This window comes from Lissotriton vulgaris, chromosome 3_1 (genome assembly GCF_964263255.1).
Source record: "Lissotriton vulgaris chromosome 3_1, aLisVul1.2, whole genome shotgun sequence".
Lineage (NCBI taxonomy): Eukaryota > Metazoa > Chordata > Amphibia > Caudata > Salamandridae > Lissotriton > Lissotriton vulgaris.
This window is the reverse complement of record NC_141689.1, coordinates 1,639,522,060-1,639,539,156: the sequence shown is the minus strand read 5'-3', so window position 1 is coordinate 1,639,539,156 and position 17,097 is coordinate 1,639,522,060. Positions and strand designations below refer to the sequence as shown.

Genomic DNA, 17,097 nt, shown 5'->3' with positions numbered 1-17,097 from the left:
CATTCGCCCTGATCGTGAAGAGGGCGAAGTCCAGGATGATGATGATAATGACGACAACACCATGGCCGATTGGGATGACTACCAAATCCAGACCCCGTCCCCTCCCCTAGTAACACCTGGGGATTCCCCGCCAGTGGACATTGCCAGCTTCCATCAGTTAATGGACAGAGTGGCTCAGCGCTTTGAACTGCCAAGAGTCGAGAGAGAAGAGGACTGTTTTCTGTATGATTTTAAGAATCAGCCATTTAAGCAGGTCCATACTGTCCCCATTATTGATTTCATATGGAACGAAGGGTTGAAACTTATGCAGACACCAAATACAATCCCTGCACAAGTGCCTCGCCTAGAAAAGAAATATAAGGCACCCGTTGATTCCCCTGCGTGCCTGATTTCACAGCCGAAGCCTGATTCGGTGGTCTCTCAAGCTGCTCAGCGACGCTCAAGGAACCCAGCATCACCTATTACAGCTTCTCCAGATCGGGAGGGTCGTCGCCTGGACGCCTTTGGGCGGAAATTTTCATCAGTGGCCTCTACCACGGTGAGAGCAGCGAATGCTTTAGCTATTCTAGGGCGATACGATCGTCAGATGTGGTCTGACATGGCTGCCCTGGCTGAAGCCTTGAAAATTTTGCAGGACGGAGAGAGAGCAGCTGAGGAGATCATAGACTGTTCAGTAGACATCGCATCAACTGGTTTCCGACAGCTTGCAGGGGCAGCTGTGTTAAGGCGACAGGGATGGCTCCGCTCCACCTCATTTCGTCAAGAGGTACAGGCAAAGATCCTTGATATGCCGTACGATGGAGAGTCACTCTTTGGGGCACATGTTGATGAGGCTCTCCAAGCCATTAAAAAGGACACCGACACTGCTCGCTCTTTAGAGACCATACAGTTCCGAAAACAACCTTTTTGTGGCACACGTGGACGCGGCACCAACTCCAATTTTCGTGGAGGATCTCGTCAAACATATTCTTATCACCAGAGTAATCAGCGCTACTCTTCCCAGCAGCAGCAGTCCTCCCGGCAGCAGTCCTCCAAATCCTGTCGAGGAAAGGCTGCATATAGAGGATCTACCTCTAAACGACAATGACTTGCCTTTCCCCCCAAAAGTTGGAGGTCGAATCTCCCTGTTCTTTTCTCATTGGTCCTCCATCACCTCAGACCGTTGGGTTCTGGACATTGTAGCGAAGGGCCATGCTTTGGAGGTCGTCAAGATTCCTCCTCCCACTCCTCCCACTCCTCCATCCGGCCCGCCTCCACCCCACCTCAAGGAGTTCTTCAAACAAATTCGGAATATGATTACGAAGGGCGCCATCGAAGTGGTTCCAAGGTCTCAAAGAGGAAGGGGGTTCTATTCCTGTTTCTTCCTTCTCCTCAAAAAATCAGGGGACTGACGTCCGATTCTGGACCTACGAGCGCTGAACAAATGTCTCATACCCAATCTTTTCGTATGCTCATGCTCATGGAGATTTTGTGTCTTCTCTCCCAAGACGACTACATGACCACCATCGACCTCCAGGACACTTACTTTCATGTGCCAATTCTTCCACGTCATCGAAAGTACTTGCGCTTCCGAGTGGGACGGAGGGACTTCCAGTTCCGGGTGCTGCCTTTCGGCCTACGCTCCACCCCTCGTGTCTTCACGAAGGTGTTAGCTCCTGTGATAGCCTACCTGCGGCTCCAGAGCGTCCACATTTTTCCATACCAAGACGATTGCCATCTCAAATCTCAATCTCACAGCCAGTTGGTTCGGGACACTCAATGCTTTCAGGAGGTCTTCCACTCCCTCGGCATCTCCATCTATGTAGAGAAGTCCCAGTTTGTCCCAGCTTTCTGCAGAACCTTTCTGGGCACTACCCTGGACACTTCAGTAGCCAAAGCGTTTGTGTCTCACGAGCGTCAACTGAAGATACTCCGCCTCGTGGCTCGTATTTGCGCAAAACAGTTCGTATCAGCACGGATCTTGAAGTCCTTTCTGGGAATGGCAGCGTCATACATTTCTCTGATCCCGAATTGCAGATTGAAAACTCGCCCTATTCAGGAGGAACTGGACGGGCAATGGCGTCAAGTCACCAGATCCTTCAACGACATGGTCTGTGTCACCGCTCCTATAAAAGCGGCTCTCCAGTGGTGGGCGCAACAGTCCAACATCGCAGCAGGGGTTACTTTCCTCACCACACATCCTTAGAAGGGTGGGGTTCTCACCTTCAAGGTCTGTTGATCAAGGGCAAATGGACTCTGCCTCAGCGCTCTTGGCACATCAACCGGCTGGAATTGATGGCCATCTTTCTAGCCCTCAAGTCGTTCCATCCTGTGATCAGGGGGGAGTCAGTCCTTATCCAAACGGACAACACGACCAGCATGCACTATGTCAACAAGCAGGGCGGAACCAATCTCCTCTCTTGTCTTGTCTGGCACAGTCAATCTGGGATTGGGCAATCAGTCACCAAGTCACCCTGACTGCTGTTCATCTGCCAGGAGTCTCCAACAACCTAGCGGATTCCCTCAGCAGATCCACGTCTTCCACCCACGAGTGGCAGTTACACCAACCAACACTCGACCTAGTCTTTCGACGGTGGGGTCATTCTCCCTTGGATCTCTTTGCAACACCGGAGAACCAGAAATGCCCATCTTACGCAATTTGGCATCCCCACCCCGTATCGTGCGGGAATGCCCTTTTGATGAACTGGTGCGATCTATTCGCCTACCCTTTTCCTCTGATTCCACTAGTTCCTCGCGTACTGTGGAAGATGCGGAGACAACCTTGCCACATCCTCCTGATCGCTCTCAGATGGCCTCGACAAGCATGGTTCTCAGAGCTACTTCTCCTCTCCCAGTGCGAACCCATTCTTCTGCATCCTCGAGCGGATCTCCTCACGATGGACGGGGGTCAAGTATGTCATCCCAACCCCTCGTCTCTGAAATTATCGGCATGGAACCTGAGCACCTTGAATTTGTCCATTTAAATATCTCGCCAGCATGCAGGAACATTCTCGCTCAGGCAAGAGCTCCGTCTACAGTCAAAACCTACAAACTCAAGTGGAAGAGGTTTTGTCATTGGTGCGCAGATGCCAATATTCATCCTCTTCATTCCACTCCAGATCAGCTTCTTCCGTTCTTTCTGCAACTGACTCAATCAGGACTTTCACATTCCACTTTGAGAGTCTTTTTGGCGGCGATTTCCTGCTACCATCAAGATGGCTCCACCTCGCCCTGCTCCTCCAGAGTCGTTCGCCCGTTTTTCAAGGGATTATTCCGGAAGTTCTCGCCCATTCGGCGTCCTCGTCCCACTTGGCATCTTAATGTCGTACTGGCTCAACTAATGAAAGCACCATTCGAGCCCATCCACAGAACGGACTTAACATTTCTCACCTGGAAGGTAGCCCTTCTCCTTGCTCTGTCATCCTCTCGAAGAGTAAGTGATATTCACGCTTTCACCATTAAACCCAGTTTCTCCAATTCAAATCGGACTGTGTAGTGCTTCGCACCAACCCTACTTTCCTTCATAAAGTACCTTCTGACTTTCACATTAACGAACCTGTTTTCTTTAAAACTTTCTTTCTCGATCCTCAATCTCCGGCAGAGCAACTCCTACATTCCTTAGACATTAAAAGATGTCTTAAATTTTACATCAATAGGACGGCACCTTTTCGCAAGTCTGATCAACTATTCATTGCCTATGGACGCATGCGCAAGGGACGTCCTGTTACTAAGCCAACTATTGCACGTTGGATTTCTTCAGCAATTGCTTTCTGCCATCAGCAAACCGGCAGGCCTCTTCAGTCTTCCGTGAGGGCCCATTCCACCAGGGCGATGTCATCCTCTACTGCCCTGTTTGCCGGTGTGCCGCTTCATCAAATATGCAGAGCGGCCACGTGGTCCAGCAGGCATACTTTAACAGTGCGCTGGGGATGCCCAGACGTGGGTCCCAGGCACTCCACACCACTTGGAGTCAAGCTAGCCGGGCTGATGAGAGGTGTTACCTCGAAACCGGTCCGGTCCTCGGATGCTTGATTCCGTTCTGGGAAGGACATGGCTTTTGTAGTTCGGACTGGACTGTTCCCATGGGGCACAGTGTCAGAGCTGATTTGCATATCGCCATTGTCTAACCCGGGGTGGTGTGGAGTGCAACAAAACGATGGATTTGGGCCCAGATCTTCGGACTGGGGTGAGTGTGTGACATTGATCCACATTCGGTCCATCACCTGTTGTGTTTGCATACTTTCACAAGACACAATTGCCTGGATGGCATCAATGACGCAGATACGGCAGTGGGACAGGCAGTGCTTCACAATCTTTTTAACTAAGGTGAGCCTCTGTCTTCCCTCCTCCATTATGGTTATTTTGCTTATGGTTATTGCTTGCATGACTTTATTATAGTCAATGGAGTTTTCTTCCATGTTGTTGCATGGTTTCTTAAAGCCTTTTTCGGCTGCTACTGCTCACTATTCTATTCAAGCATGTGAATCTATGAAAGACACCCCAATACTGGAGAAGAACAATTGTTACTTACCTGTAAACAGGTGGTTCTCCAGTATTGGTGTCTTTCATAGATTCACATGCGACCCACCCACCTCTGAGGCTCTCTTCTCCTCATAAACTCTATTGTCACTCCTGTGCTACGAAAATCTGAGGGACTGAGCTCTGAGGAGAATTTTCTGGAGTGGTGCTTGCGCCTGATTGGCTGCAGTTTGGACTAACATAATGACATGGATATGTTGCAAGTGTTTTTTCTCTCTGCCATGTATTCCTATGCAGGAATTATGTCTTGGTATTTCTATGCATTTCTACTGTGTATTTTTATGTGTTATGTTTTTACATACTTATGTTATTAGCATCTTATTGTTATGATATTTACCGTGGGACTCCCACTTCGATGACGGGGAATATTCAAGCATGTGAATCTATGAAAGACACCAATACTGGAGAACCACCTGTTTACAGGTAAGTAACAATTGTTTGTATCCAGGGCATGTAACTTGAATGCTACTAGCGGGCCTGCAGCTGCACTGATTGGGCCACCCTCTTAAATAGCTCTTTAAACACGTCTATCGACTCTCATTGTAGCCTGTGTGTGCAGTTTTAAACTGCCATTTTGAGCCATTTTGAGCTGGCAAAATAAACATTTTGCCAGGCCTAAACCATCTTTTTTAATACATATAAATCAATCATAGGGTAGGCCCTAAACAGCCCAGGTACAGTGTACTTAAAAAGTTGGTCAAGTACTTTTAATTATTGCATGTCCTTGTAGTGAAAAACTCTTTAATTTTGTTTTTCACTACTGCAAGGCCTACGTCTCCCATAGGATAAGTCATTTAATAAGTGATAACTTTAAATTGTGAGCAATTAGGGTGTGTAAATAATTGGAATTTAAAAGCCTATTTTGAGTCACAATTTTCAAAATCACATTTTGAGAAAGCTGGCATTTTCTTCTCCTAACCATTTGGTGCCTGCAGCCTGTTTCCTGGCTCACATGACTAGGTGTAGCTGACAGTTGGTCTTTGGGTATTGCTCCTAGACAGTGAGATAAAGGAGCATAGGGTTGGCAGGATGGGCCATCTCTGAGTTAATGAGGGGACGGAGCTAACACCTACTACACTTTCACAAAGGCTCTGCTTGGGCACATTCACAAAGGCTATAAGACTAGTCTACTGTGACCCCAGACAAGCTGGGCCAGGGCAAGGTGTTGGGAAATTCCAAACACCAGGGATGCATTACTCATAGGGTTGGATGCACACATTGGGCATCGCCTGGTCAGAGGACACAAAATGAGACTGTAAGACACATGTGCCTAAAACTAAAGACAGTGTTTCTAGCCCTGAAAGCCTACATCTTTCATTCACAGATAAAATGTAAGACTATTCAAATACAAACTGATAACAGAACTACAGCAGTCTACATCAATAAGAAGGAGGGAAAGGAATCCTATCCTCCAGCTATCTCCAAGAAATGGAGACAAAGGCTACCAAAAATACATAGGTCTAATTGTAGTTTATCTAGCAAGTAATCAAACCGAAGAGACCGAAAAGCTAATCAGACAAGATGGAGGTTCTACAAGTAGGAACTAAACCAAAGGGAGGAGATTCATTATTAAGAACATGATAAAAGTCGGGCATAGACCTGTTTTGCAACAAGAAAATACAAAACGCCCACAATTTACATCTAGGCATCCACACCTCCTGTCCAAGTGAAAGGAATTGTTGATTAATTGCTTTGGAGCGTATGTATATGACTTTTCACTAGTACCGCTCATACCAAGTGTGATTGTTTAATATAAGTAAACTAGGTTGCCCCTGATTCTTATTGTACCTCAGTGAGGGGAAGGGGTTGTCACTCAGACCCTGCCATCTTCAACTTAGCAGGATGGCTCCTGAATTCTAAGAATTTGGCCACCCAACCCTTGTACTGGAAATCATGGCGGTAAATAAGCAAGCAGGGAACTCCACCTCTAGCAAATGTTATATGGCAAACTGGAAACAGTTTGTTATGTGGTGCAGTATATAAAATATACAAGAAAATACAGCAAATTAAGTTATTGTCCAATATCTAATGTGTTTGCTAAATCAAAAGTGATATATATTCCTCTCTTAGAGTACACTCATGTGCCATAGTAGTGAACACAAAGGGAGAAGAGGGGGAACATTTTTTCAGAACTCCAGTGATCAAAAGATTTCTAGAAGGGGCAAAGATGGTAAACCAATTTTGAACAGTACCACCTTTAATGTGGAATCTTAATGTAGTTCTTAGAGGATTAATGAAACCACTGTTTGAACCAATACAAAAGGCTAGTGTAAAACACCTCACATTAAAGACAGCCTCCATTATAATAATCACTTCACTTTGCACAGTATGTGGCATTCTAGCTCTGACTATTCAGGAACCTTATCTACAAATGCATAAAGAAAAGTTTATAGTGATAACTGTTCCTCTCTTTGTACCTTAAGGAGTTTCACTGTTTTATGTTGTCATTAACATACCTGCCTTCTTCCAACTATAGAACACACAAGCTTGAGAGAGCAATCAACATATAAAATGTTAGGAGAACAATCAAATATCACATACAATAGAAAAAAGCAGTAAAGAAAAGTGAGAAGTTCTTGTATTGTACTGTAAAAACAAAAGGAACACCAGTATCTCAGGGAACGGTAGCAAAATGGATAGTTCAAACAATTCATTTATGTTATTCAGTAGCAGGTAACTACTTACAACAATAGACAAAAATCATATACCACAAAAGTAAAAGGGGCTACAGTAGCTTTCATAGGTAATTTCTTACTATAAGCCATTTGCATTGCAGCCACATGGTCTACGATACACACAGTAGCGGCCACTCGTATTGCAAAGTGGTGTGGCGGGGGTACAGAAACAACACAATATAAAGAATTATAAATAAAGAAAATTAGGCTTACCTGCTCCGACAGCTGCCACCTTGCTACAGATCTTCTGGTCCTTGTCAAGAGCCTGCTGCACACTGCAAAGGCTCCCAGCATGTGAGCAGCGCTGGGGTTGGTCTGAGCGCCTCGGTTCGGCGCTCAGACATAGACTGGGAGCCTGTGTTGGTTTGTCTGCCCAGCTGTACAATACAGCTCAGGAGGAAAAGGGCCAAGTGCGCATCACGGTTTAGCCGGCCCTAGACGGCTGGCCAAATTGTCATACACACTTGGCAGCACCCACCACCCCCTACTCCCTGGTGCTGCAGCTTAATTGTGGGTGGGCACGCCCCTCCCTCGGCTCGTAGTTCCAGCCTGCAGGACTAAAAATAAAATGATAATAAAAATGTTTTATTATCACTTTATTTTTGTCCTTTGCTTCTGCTGGCTTTCACCAAGGGAGGCAACGCTCTTCCGCCATAACAGAGGAGTCTCCCCTGGATACACATAATCACGAAACACTACTGGCATAGACACATAGTCAAGTAGAGAGGTGCAGATGAGACAAAATGTACTTAAATATTCCCACACAACTTACTCCCCACTAGTAATTATTATCCCTTCAAAATCCACTAATTAATGTGAATCTAGAGGAGATTCATGCTGCAACAGAAACAGGATACTTACCTGTACCAGTTATTTTACAGCATGCAACTCCTTAGTCACATGTAGCCCTCCGACTGCGGTGAAGAAGGTGCGTTGATGCAAAAAAAAATAAAAGGAAGAAAAACAGAATCTGAACCTGGCGACAATGTATTGGGGCTTATGCTCGATGTCATAGGCGGGTCACTGTGACTCAGCCTTTGGTCGGCCACAAACAAAAACCTTTACCTTCATATACACTTCCCCTACCCAACCACTTGATGGTGGAATAAGGCATAACTAGTAACTCTAGGGGAGCTTCAAGCTACAAAACGGTTGTAGCAAGTAAGTAACTCATTTTGTACTAACCTGTACCACTGGTCCTAACCTCACTTTCTGTTCTACCCATTATGGTAAGTCAATTACTGCTCTTGATGTTCCGTTCAGTGCTGTACATAGTTTTAGTTGAAGGCCTGTCTCGATTCAAACTTAAAATTTTTGATGTGGAGTGTTCTTTACAAGCAAAGGCATTCTTTTCAATTAAAATCTTTTTGTACCTTGATGCAATATTTATCTTTGGCACCCCTGCCACCAGCAAATAGATCAAATGTTGATACATTGTTACTGTCTTCCTTCACTACAGGATACAAATGGCAGTGTCATGCTGCCACTTAGGCAAGTACTGTATTCTCCTTACCCTGCCACGCACATTGATGTGGATGTCAACACTGTGAAGCAGATGCCACCTTGCCATGAACATAACTATATCCGGAGAAGGTACATGAGGTCAGAGCTGACCGGACTATGGAGGGCCGCTTCTGATGATGACAAGGCCCAGGACTCTGTTATCCACACAGATGAAAGTTTCACACCTAATCTGTAAGTGCCAAAAAGTGCATGACCTAAATAATCTGTAGTCTATTTCAAATCACCAACTTCTTCATTTTTTTATATTTAAACATCAAGTGAAGGAAACTGCACAAGCACTGCTCACTTAAAAATATAAATAGTTTCGCAGGAGGCCGGGGCTCTTTGGACTGTTGTTGCTCTAGGCGGTGGGCACAGGATCGGTTGCCCACCCCTTCATCTTGAACGGGAAGTTGACTTGTATGTACAAGGACCCTATACCCTGCAAAGCCACCCTAAGTGGTCCCTGTGAAGCCAGAAAGGCAAATATTAGTTCCTTAGCTATTACGTTTTCGGGTGTTCTATAAAGGCACTGTTTTCCAAACACCTTGATTTGTTCAAACTATGAATTAAATTGTGACTGGTGCTGATGGTGGGCTGTTCTACTTGGGAGGCTGCTGGTGGTCAACGACTCTAGGGCAGGCACAGGCTAGGTGTCATACATATTATGCGCTCTTCTACTGGTAGGTGGTGGGCCATCATCCTGCAATTCTCTTCTCCGGCAGAACTCATTGGTAATAAGATTTAAAAGAATTGTCAGAATTGTGCATGGCCTGCTACTATCTCAAGAGAACTTCCCCACCAAAATAGATTACATAGACAGCTGAGGGTGAAGACACAGGGAAAAGCTGTTTTGAATGGCGGAATACATGTGGTTGTGCACTGCATACGAAGGTGCCTACACACTTCAGAAATATTTATACTTGAGGCAGAGAGAGGTTTTAGAGTACAGAAAAGAAAGCTGAATGTACATTGTAGATAGACGTTTTGATGCAGTGCAGTGAGCGGGTTCAATGCACAAACCCAATTTAGTTCTTTATAATTTCACACACAAGTGGTGCACAAAGAGGAAGAAGCTTTATGCTAAAAACAGTCTCATCCTGTTCCTTAGCACATGTAAAATAATCACACAGAATATTATTAAAACAGAACTAATACATGTTGCTAATAACAAAAATAAGATTAACATTTCTATCATAGTGGAAAAAAATCATCTGGCAACCTAGCACCCTAAAACCTACTTCGATGTGCTGTAGTATGACAGCATGTGGTAGCTTAGCTAGCATCTAGAGTTTCTTAGGAGGACTCAGCGCACTGCAAACCTGTGTTCAGCAAGAAGCTGTAGTTATCAGTAGCCGGGAAAGAGTGTTCCTCAAATGGAAAACAATCATCAGCTGGGCTCAGCTCCTCTCATGTCCTCTTTGACCTGGCTCGATATCGGTTCTCCGTGTGAGATGGGATGCTACTGCAGTCTCTGTCTGGATCTTCTGGCAGTATATTGTGCGATAACCTGGGAGGAAGAACCTCTCTTCTCTAATGGCAAACCAGATGAGCCTTTTATACCATTGTCACTTATCTTATCTGATATGGTGAATTTCTAAGAAGTTTCTAACCTAACGTGTGTACATCAATATGCCAGTCATCGATGCATTAGTAACAAGCAATCTGAAAGAGACACGTTAGTGATAGATTCCTTACCTTAGAATATCCCCAGGCGTCAGACTGGATCCGGAATTTTTTTGCGTAGCAGTACCCTTGCGCGTCGGTAGGCGTCGTCTGCGGCTCCGCGTCCGTCGTCAGCGTCGTGGGTGCCGTGATGACGTCGTCGGAGTACTTAGACGCCGCCTCCGCGTGCTGACGTCAGTTCTTTTTTTCCGCGCCAGCAGCGCAGATCCGGAAAAAGTAGTACCATAGTCACTTTTTGACTAACTCTTTTTGATCTTTTTGATCACCCTTTTCGAGTCTTTGACTCCGATCGGTGCCGATAGGGAAATGCCTGGTTTCAAACCCTGTGAAGATTGCGATCGACTGATGTCGGTCACGGGTCCTCACCGTCGGTGTCTCCACTGTCTCGGCGTCGACGACAAGGCCTGCCTCGACTGCCGGGCCCTTACTTCGAAAGTTAGACGGGAGCGGTCCCGTAAGCGGCTCGAACTCCGGCAGTCGGCCCCGCACCGAGAGAGGTCCCGGTCCAGACGGAGGTCGAGGGACCGGTCGTGGGAGCGGAGCTGTCATAGCTCCGGGAGTCGACATCACTCCTCTGGGTCGCAGTCGTCGGGTAAGCACAAGAAGTCGAAGAGACGTCATCGCTCTTCCGACTCCCCCCGACGCTCGCGCGATGCGGCCGGGGGGGTTCAGGTGGCACCGCCCACGCTGCTCCGTTGGAGTCGCAGGCGTCGCGTCCGGCTTCATACCCTCCGGTCTCTGAGCCTAACGCGACGCCGGGGGAGATCGAACGATTCCTCATGGCCATGTGGGTCGGGGGCTTTGGCCCGACGCTGTCGGGTGCTTCGGCTCCGACGCCGCCAGTGCCTTCGGGCCCGGCACTGCAGGGCCCCGCTCGATCCGGTTCCGGATCCGGATCGTTGCCGGTGGACTTAACGACCTCCCCGGTGCGGATCCCACGGGTGTCACCCCCGGCGCTGACGCCTCCTTCGACCCGGTTCCGGCATCAGAACGGCGCCGCCAGGCGACGATTCAGACGCCGTTTGGTGAGTTCACTTTCCATGAACTGGCCCCATCCTTTACTGAACCTGATTACCAGGTGATGGGTGATGAGGAGGCTTGGGAGGGGTCTGAGGACCCTCTGACACGTGAGTGCCAGTCTTATGAGGACTTGGCAGGTGACCTTGGAGAAGCCAGTGGGTTAGACACTTCACCTGACACTGGCTTTGTCTCCCCTCCTAGCGTGGCTACGGAGGAGGGGGCAACCTATAGCGTGGTGTTGACGAGGGCAGCCAAGGCCCTGGGCCTTGAGCTCCCCGTCACGGCCATGAGGACTAACCTTCTCACTGAGATCCATAAGCCGCAGTCATGCTCAGCCGAGCCTCTGCTGCCGTTTAACGAGGCCTTGACTGACGTTCTTTTGGGCACTTGGTCCAAGCCCGCTACGGGTTCGCCCGTAGATAGGAACGTGGCCAGACGCCACCGCCCGGCCCCGGGTGACCCATGTTTCCTGTCCACCCACCTCACCCCTGATAGCCTGGTCATCCAGGCCTCCAATTCCCAAACCGCATTCCCGTCGGCTCCGCCGGACAGGGAATCGAAGAGGTATGAGCAGTATGGCAAAAAGATCTTCTCATCCCTTAGTCTGGGACTGCGGTCTTCCAACACTGCATGCCTCTTGGGCCGCTACACCCACTCCCTGTGGGATACGGTCGCGGAAGTGCTGCCAGAGTGTCCGTTGGAGGTACGGGCCAAACTCGGCCAAGCCCTTGTGGAAGGTCGGGATGCAGCCAGATATTCCATCCGGTGTGGACTGGACACCACCGACTCACTCGGTAGAGCGATGGCAACGACGGTGGCGGTAAGATGCCACACCTGGTTGAGGTCCGCCAACTTCTCGGCTGATGTCCAGAACACACTTATGGACATGCCGTTCGATGGCCGTCGACTCTTTGGCGACAAGGCAGACCATACGCTGGAGCGTTTTAAGGACTCCAGGGCTACGGCCAAGTCCTTGGGTCTCTCGGCCCCACGCCAGCAATCGGCTGCCTTTCACTCCTTTCGTGGCCACAGAAGGGGTGCGCCCACACGTGCTGCCAGCCACGCTCCGCAGGGTAATACCCAACACAGTGGAGCCCGTGGACACCGCCGTGGCGGCGGTAGGGGACAACAGCGAGGTCAGTCCACACCTTCCCCCGCAGCATCTGCCTCAAAACCCTCCTAGTCCGTGCTTTCAGGCCCATGTGACGCCAGTTGGTGGCAGGGTTCGCCATCACCACTCCCACTGGTGCACCGTCACGTCGGACAGGTGGGTGCTGCAAATCGTCCGAAGGGGCTACTCCCTTCCCTTCGAGGCGACTCCTCCAGCCATGCCACAGCAGAACCACCGCGTGTCGGGGGATCATTTGCGACTTCTGTAGGAGGAAGTTATGGCCCTCTTGGCCAAGGGGGCCATCGAGCGCGTTCCTGGGCCAGAAGTAGGGTGTGGTTGCTACTCCTACTACTTTCTGGTACCCAAGAAGGGCAAAGGGGGCCTACGCCCTATCTTGGACCTAAGGAACGTCAACGGCTTCCTCCGGAAGGAGAAGTTCAAGATGCTGACGCTGGCTCAGGTCCTAGCTGCCCTGGACCCAGGAGACTGGACGGTAGCGTTGGACTTGCAGGATGCTTATTTCCACATCCCCGTCCTGCCGGCCCACCGGCGCAACCTGAGGTTCACGGTTGGCCAAGAGCACTTTCAGTATACCGTGCTCCCCTTCGGCCTTACCAGCGCCCCACGGGTGTTCACGAAGGTGATGGCGGTGGTCGCAGCTCACCTGCACAGGCTAGGGGTTTCAGTCTTCCCCTACCTCGACGACTGGTTGTTGAAGGCGGGCTCGCCCCAGACAGTCGTCAGCCACCTCCAGACTACGGCGGATCTCCTGCACCAGCTGGGGTTCTCCATCAATGTGCCGAAGTCACACCTGTGCCCCTCTCAGAAGCTCCTCTTCATCGGAGCGGTTCTAGACACGGCGCAGTTTCGGGTTTATCCGCCCGAACAGCGGGTCCGGGATATTCAGGCTCTCATTCCACTCTTTCGGCCTTTATCCCGGATTTCGGTCAGGTTGATGCTGCGGCTTCTGGGGCTGTTGGCCTCCTGCATCCTTCTGGTGCATCACGCCAGGTGGCGGATGCGGGCTCTGCAGTGGGACCTGAAGTTTCAGTGGGCCCAGCATCAGGGCAACCTGTCCGACCACGTCCTGATCTCGGAGGGCACTGCGAGACAGCTTCAGTGGTGGCTCACGGACCGCGATTGGGTCAGCAGCAGATTCCTCTCCCTTCCCCAACCGGAGCACGTAGTCGTGACAGATGCGTCCCTCCAGGCTGGGGAGGCCACATGGGAGAGGCGGAGATCAGAGGCCTCTGGTCTCCGGCGGAGTCCCGGCTCCATATCAACCTTTTGGAGCTGCGGGCGATTCGTCTAGCACTGAAGGCATTCCTCCCCTCTGTCCGAGGGAGTGTAGTGCAGGTGTTCACGGATAATACCACCGCCATGTGGTACTGCAACAAACAGGGCGGGGTGGGGTCGTGGACCCTCTGCCAGGAGGCTCTGCGCCTCTGGCAATGGCTGGAACATCAGGGCGTGACTCTGGTGGTTCAACACCTGGCAGGTTCTCTGAACGCCAGGGCGGACGAACTCAGCCGCCGGTGCATGATGGATCACGAATGGCGTCTGAACTCGGACGTGGCGCAAGGTCTCTTTCTGCAGTAGGGAGAGCATTGGTTAGATCTATTGGCCACCGAAGAGAACGCGCAATGTCATCAGTTCTGCGTGTTGGAATTTCCAAGGCAGCGCTCGCTCGGAGGCGCTTTTCGTCGCGAGTGGAGTTGCGGTCTGTTGTACGCCTCTCCGCCTATACCACTTCTGCCCAGAGTGCTGAAGAAAATCAAACGCGACCGGGCCCAAGTCATCCTTGTGGCTCCGGACTGGGTACGAAGGTACTGGTATCCAGAGCTACTCTGTATGTCAGTCGATCCCCCGGTTCGTCTGCCTCTTCAGGAGGACCTTCTGTCGCAGCAGCAGGGGACGGTCCTCCACCCGAACCTGTCCAGTCTCCACCTCCATGCTTGGAGATTGAGCGGCGACAGTTGAGGCCATTTGACTTGCCTCCTGAAGTCTCTCTCATTCTGGCAGCCAGGCGTCCCTCCACAAAGTCGGTATACGCCTGCAGGTAGAACAGATTTGTGGCATGGTGCACAGCAAAGGCTGTGGATCCTCTCTCTACCCCTCTTTCTGAGGTTCTTCTCTTCCTTCTTTCTCTTGCCCAGCAGGGCTCTGCTCTGGGCACTATCAAGGGCTATCTTTCTGCCCTTTCAGCCTTCTTGAGGCTGCCTGATCAGTCATCTTTGTTCAAGTCCCCTATTGTAAATCGATTCCTGAAAGGCATCACACACACATTTCCACCTGTCCCGCTTGTGATGCCTCAGTGGGACTTGAACCTTGTACTTACATTTCTGATGTGCGCTCCCTTTGAGCCACTTCACAACTGTCCTCTCCGCCTTCTTACACTGAAGACTGCTTTCCTGGTTGCCATCACCTCTGCCAGGAGAGTGAGTGAGCTCCAGGCCCTCTCTTGTACTCCTCCTTTCCTTTCTGTCCATCCGGACAAGGTTGTGTTGCATACTAAACCATCTTTCCTGCCCAAGGTTGTCACAGCCTTCCACATCGGGCAGTCCATCACCTTGCCAACGTTCTTCCCCCCACCGCACCCCTCTAAAGAGGAAGAGCGGCTCCATCGTCTGGACCCAAAACGTGCGCTCTCATTCTACCTGGATCGCACACGCCAGTTCCAGGTGGATGACCAACTCTTTGTTGGTTACGTGGGCGCGAAGAAGGGGAAGGCGGTACACAAGAGGTCCATCTCCCGGTGGATCATCTTATGTATCCAGGCATGCTACTCCTTGGCTAGAAAGGAGCCCCCTGTTGGATTGCGGGCTCACTCCACCTGAGCCACGGCGACAACTACTGCCCTGAGCCGGGGAGTGCCCTTGCAGTACATTTGTCAGGCAGCTACGTGGGCCTCGCTGCACACGTTTGCAAGACACTATTGCCTTTACAGTCCAGTCCGAAGGGATGGCTTCTTTGGCCGTTCCGTCCTCCAGGACTTTCTGGTGTGATTATTGGTTCGCAGACCCACCACCGGGGTTGGTATTGCTGGGGTATCTATTCTAAGGTAAGGAATCTATCACTAACGTGTCTCTTTCAGATGCACAAGTTACTACTTGTGTAACGATATATCTGTAAGAGACATTGGTTAGTGATAGATTCCTTACCTTAGAATATCCCCAGGCGTCAGACTGGATCCGGGGGCGTGAACGGGCAAACGGACAGGGGTGGGGGGGCGGGAACGGGCAAACGGACAGCGGGAGGCGGGAACGGGCACAAGAAGGCAAGAAAACAGCACTCACCTGGACATCTTCCGCCGGCAAATGATCAAAACATGGCGTCCAAAAAAAAAAAATAACACCCGCCCACCGCCGCAATGACGTGCTAAAAGGGGTTGAATGAGAAAAAATCTCAGGAACGCCCACGAGTCGCCTCGCAGAATGACGGACGCCTCTCTCTTCCAATGGCTAGCTTCCATTTATGGAGCTAGCCAATGGAAGACAGAGGCGGGGCAAACATCCATATTGTAACTCAAAAGATTTCGCCCTGCGCGAAAGTCTGCTGCGCAGCTTTCGGCGAGGCGAAACCTAAACAAAATACAGTAAACCCACATCAGTTCTGACTACATTGTTTGTTATTATTGTCAGTTGACCTTGAAATAGGGATAACAAGACGCTTGTCCCAGAGTGATATCGCATCAGGTGTCCTTATCTATGCCATTATCTTAGAAAGATCAGGACAGACTGCATCTACATCGAAGGTAGACCTGCCGATGACCAGGCAGAAAATTGAATTTCTGCACGCTCAAAATGGAGTCTAGCCATATTTTCTTTAAATCATGATGACACCCTCATATCATTTTATACACCAGTGAGTTCTGAACCCTATAATAATATTCTTCCCTGTACTAGATTAAACATCTCATTATAAGGAGGTGTATATATGTATATATATAAATATGTGTGTGTGTGTGTGTGTGTGTGTGTATATATATATATATGTAGATAAAGTTCGTCCTGCAGACTTCTTTTCATTCCACAAAGCAGACTAGGTGAACCCAAGTGATAGTGCAAGTTTTTTATTCTTCAAAGCCCGACACCACCGCCATGACGCGTTTCGGCCCTCGTGGGGCATTGATCATATATATATATATATATATTTATATATATATATATATACACACACACCTCCTTCTAATGAGATGTTGTTCATCTCTGGTCAAGAGTATTCAATAAAAGTGTAAACATTGTAGTGTACATCAGCAAAACTGTAAATAAAACATTTCATCTTAAAAATGTGTGTAAGAGTCTTTCTTCACTTTTTACAAGCCACAAAATGAAGCCATAGACCAACCACAAGAAGTCGCAGCACTCCAAAGCCCAGATGAAAATCTCCAGCTCTGGGAGCGCTCAACTTAATTGCTTAAATCAATAAGAAATCTTTCCAGGTGGTCATTAATGCAATGCCTCCAGAAATGTAGGGCAGGTTTGTAGTGGCAATTTGGGGCTGATGCACCTTCTGCCACCCCCACAACATATTGCTAGACTGTTGCCCTTCATTGAGGTACCACTGAGCAGACAAATAAGCCAC

At 49.3% G+C, this 17,097-nt stretch overlaps 1 protein-coding gene across 1 annotated transcript in view; it reads left to right on the top strand.

Moving 5' to 3' along the window:
• C9orf72 (C9orf72-SMCR8 complex subunit) overlaps positions 1-17,097 on the top strand; it is a 332,168-nt gene that overhangs the window by 250,552 nt on the left and 64,519 nt on the right. Inside the window, exon 7 of the mRNA XM_086962131.1 lies at positions 8,653-8,888. Coding sequence (XP_086818257.1) covers positions 8,653-8,888 — 236 coding nt within the window. The remainder of the gene's footprint in view (positions 1-8,652; positions 8,889-17,097) is intronic.